Consider the following 4,420-nt stretch of genomic DNA (forward strand, 5'->3'; position numbering starts at 1 on the left):
TGACAAGAAATTTAAGTCTTTGAAGAAAGAAATTGAAGAGGATACCAGAAAATGCAGGGATCTCCCATGCTCTTGGATTGGTCGGATCAATATAGTAAAAAAGGCAATCCCACCAAAGGCAATCTATAGATTCAATGCAATCCCCATCAAAATCCCAACAAAATTTTTCTCAGACCTTGAGAGAACAATAATCAACTTTAAATGGAAAAACAAAACAACCCAGGATAGTCAATACAATCCTATACAATAAAGGAACTTCCGGAGGCATTACCATCCCTCACATCAAACTCTTGTTACAGGGCTACAGTAATGAAAACAGTTTGGTATTGACATAAAAACAGAGACGTTGTCCAATGGAATCAAATTGAAGACCTTGATATTAACACCTGATTTTTGATAAAGAAGCTAAAACTATACAATGAAAGAAAGAAAGCGTCTCTGTCAAATGGTGCGGGCATAACTGGATGTCAACCTGTAGAAGAATCAAAATAGATACATATCTATCACCATACACAATACTCAAGTCCATTTTTGATTGAGCCACCACACAACAATAGCAAAGATAAGTGTGTTATCATCATCTTGCAGTGTAGCATGAAAATAGAGAGAATATATTTTCAGAGCAAATGGTACACAACAAAAGCAAAAGGTCAGGAGAATATAGTCATTTCTCACACATACTGGCTTAAGTTCCACTAAGTACTAGCTAAGCGGCATTTAACTAGCTATTAAACTCTCCTATCCTACCTTTCAGAAATATCTGTCATACCAGTCAGCTGCTATCAACTAAATTAAGTCTTTCTGCTTCAGCAGGAGCATGGTCTCAAAGAACAAAGGCAAAATCACTTCACAGAATGTGATATTTTGGTGGTTGAGCGAGGAATTGTCTTTTTTTCCTTTTATAATACAATATTTGCATTAAAACGCTTTGCAGACCAGATTGAACTTCAATTTAAGTTTTTGAGGCATTGCAATATCGACCTAGCCATTCTTCATCACCCACTCAAAACAGCAGAGCCTCTTTGTTATGATGGAATAACTGTGCGCACCCAAAGCACCACTTGAAAGGTAGGGTTAAAGTCTCAAACCTCTGTGTGATGCCTCAACACACTCCCCCAACTCGGGAGTGACCTTCAGGCTCCATGCAGAACTTGTCTATAACTGTGCTCTCTCTCACACATTTTACAGATAACAGTTTCACCCAGCTAGTGATCAGGTTTAAACACTTGACAGAAAACACAGTGAATTAAACACCTGATTACCACCACATTAATACAAATAATAAAAAATCTGAAGAAAATGGATAAGGTTACAAATAAAATGGGAAAGGAAAGGTTGGGTATAGGTTGGTCAGTGGGTACTAAATTATGGGTAGGTAGGAAAAATAAATGTTTTCATATCTTTCAATGTACACTGATTATAAATAATATGCATTACCCCGAAGGCTAGAATAGAGAATGTGAAATAATTTCATACTAAGATATGGTAAATAGTTGAGAAAATTACTATAGCTTCTTTGATTTGAATATTGTGCACTATTTACAGGTATGAAAACATCACATCTTACCCCATAACTCTTTGTGACTTTTGAATGCCAGCTACAAAGACTAAAAATAAGGGGCAGAAAATGTAGTCCATCAGTCAAGAGCAGTAGCTACACTTTCAGAGGACTCAGAATTGATTTCCCTTATTCATGTGGTACCTTACAGCCTTCTGTAAATCCAGTCTCAGGGGACCTGACACCGTTTCCTGACCTTGCAGGCACTAGGCACAGCATGATGCACAGACATACATGCAGGAAAAACACCCATACACAAATATAAAAATAAATAAACAAATGTTAAGTGAAATTCCTAATTAGGGTTAGTGACCAAAAAATTCAGAGTATATTGTAAGAAAAAAAAACAAACTAAAATGATAAATCTAGTGAAACAAATATTTCTGTCAGCTTCAGAAATGAAAAAGATTTTGCTATAAAAACTACAAAACTCGCTTATAAAAAAGACTTGATGATGAGTATATAAACAATTAAAATTTCTGTAATACAAGGGAAAATATGTAGGAGATTTGGAAGAAACATTCTCCAAACACTCAATGTCAGCGAGACAGTCAACTACAGAAAAAACACAAGAAGTGAGTGAAGAAGAAGAAATGTGAAGATTCACTAAGACAGAGAACAGAGAATGAATGGGAGAAGAGGAAAAAGGAATAGGGATGCTACCAGGGAAGACCACACCCATCACTGTGAAGAGACTCTCCTGCTGAGCATATTGCTCATGGCTTCTTTCATATCCCGATTCCTCAGACTATAGATAAAGGGATTCAGCATGGGTGTGACCACAGTGTACATCACAGCCACAATGACATCCTTGCCATTAGTGCTATCAGATGAAGGGACTAGGTACAGTCCAATAATGGCTCCATAGTACAGACAAACCACAGAGAGGTGAGAACCACACGTGGACAAGGCTTTGCAGATTCCTTTGATTGAAGGAGTTCTTAGGATGGTGGCTCCAATGCGGCCATAAGAGACCAGGATGCATATGAATGGCAGAGTAATGACCAGTGTACCCAAAGGAAGGATGACCAGTTTATTGATGGTAGTGTCTGAGCTGGACAGCTTTAGTAAGGCAGAGAGATCACAGAAGTAGTGTGGAATGGTATTGTCTCTAAAGTGTGACAAACGAGCCAAGAGGAGGGTGTGAACAAGGGAATTGGCAAAGGACAAGACCCAGGACACTATCACTAGCAGGACACAGAGGTTCTGACTCATCATGGTGGTGTAGTGCAGAGGGTGACAGATGGCCACATACCTGTCATAGGCCATTGAGGTAAGAAGGAAGCTGTCAAGATCTGCAAAAGACAGAAAAAAATACACCTGGGAAACACACCCAGCGTATGAGATGGACCGATTGTTTGTCAGCATATTCATGAGCATCTTTGGAGCTGTGACTGATGAGAAAGAGATGTCTGTGAAGGCCAAGTGGCTGAGGAAGAAGTACATGGGAGTATGGAGGTGAGAGTCCAGCCTGATGAGCAGGATGATGAGCAGGTTCCCCAGCACTGTGGTCAGGTACATGACTAGGAACAGGGCAGAGTACATGCCTTGATCCTCTGGCTGGATGGGGAGTCCCAGGAGGATGAACTCAGACACTGTGCTCTCATTATCTCTCCTCATGATCTTCATCTTTTCTTGTAAATATAATAAGAAATAGAAAAGAAAGATTATACTGTAGAAGCATTTTATGAAATATAAATACAGAAAACATTAGTTTGAACCACTTACTCTGTTTGTTTTTGCCTTAATATAAAGAATTTTGTCACAGTAATGGGCTACTGATGGTTTCAAACAGGGTGTAAAATGCCCACCTAGAAAGTAACAGAATGTCTTTTAGAAAGAAGCAAGAAACATTATAGCAATTATCAAGTCACACCCACCTGCAGCTCAAGGCACCTGAATTTCACCAGGGCAATTTTAGATTAAGGAATTAGTGTGTATATTGGGACCAGCAAATAGAAAAGTCAGCAAAATTTTGATGATTGTTGAGTTCTCTATATCTTTTCAACATCTCTTGAAAGCACTAGTCTAGCACTTTATTTCCATGAATTAAATTCAGATAGGGGAATTCAGGGGGCTTCTTTAAATCTGCAAGATACCAGGATCTGGGGACTTAGTGAAAGCAGCATATGCCAAGGGGCAAAGCCTTGGTGCATGAGTCTGTGGCAACAATATACAGTACGAAGAACAGCTCACAAGCAGCTATGCGTTCTTCCCATAGCAGAACTGTTTCTCCACCCACGTGTTCACTCTGCCTTCACTCTTCCTAGCCTTCATAGAACTTCCCTAACTCCTTATTAACATCCTCAGCTCAAACCAAAGCATCTCACACAACACCTGGGAGCACTTAGCTCTTTGGACCACCACTTCTTAGATCAGCCAAGGCATTTCCTTGTATTTTTCTAGCAAAAGAAATGTCACCTCCTTTGTTTTTAACCCAGGATTTTAAGCCAAAGATGATTTTTTTATAAATTTCCTATTTGTTTTCTCTATTGCTAAACTGGTATTCCTTTTCCCCCTTTAACCATTACCTATCCATGTGAACAATCACTAAACAATAGGAAAAGGATTGTAACAAAACAAGAGTCCATATCCCAGCAGCTGAGAGAGAGGTCAGTGGTAGTTCTATGGGAAGTCATATTTAATGGCCAATTTGTCTCTGTGAATGGTGGGGCTCTCACCCTTAGCTTCTTCACATTTTCCAGGCTTTAACTACAGTTAATGTATCAATTCTCCCAAATTGGTCAAAACAATCTTTAAAATGCCTACATATCATTCCTCTCACTCTGTTAAAAAAACAATTCAGTTGATGTGATAGTGCCTGAAATTGGTTATATTTCATTTCTTACACATTTCTGTGTT

General features: G+C 38.9%; 1 protein-coding gene across 1 annotated transcript; it reads right to left on the minus strand.

Annotated features, from left to right (window-relative positions):
* Positions 1-2,239: 2,239 nt before the first annotated feature.
* On the minus strand, positions 2,240-3,187 carry LOC125396786 (olfactory receptor 1J21-like). Its single transcript, XM_048428820.3, has one exon. The coding sequence runs from the start codon at positions 3,185-3,187 to the stop codon at positions 2,240-2,242; it is 948 nt and encodes a 315-aa protein (XP_048284777.1).
* Between the last annotated feature and the right edge of the window lie 1,233 nt (positions 3,188-4,420).

Source organism: Myodes glareolus, chromosome 21 (assembly GCF_982192425.1).
Source record: "Myodes glareolus chromosome 21, mMyoGla1.1, whole genome shotgun sequence".
In the NCBI taxonomy this organism is placed as follows: Eukaryota; Metazoa; Chordata; class Mammalia; order Rodentia; family Cricetidae; genus Myodes; species Myodes glareolus.

What these genes read in the sequence shown, in the direction of transcription:
- LOC125396786 (XM_048428820.3), bottom strand. Translation starts at nt 3,187, where the DNA reads ATGAAGATCATGAGGAGAGATAATGAGAGCACAGTGTCTGAGTTCATC.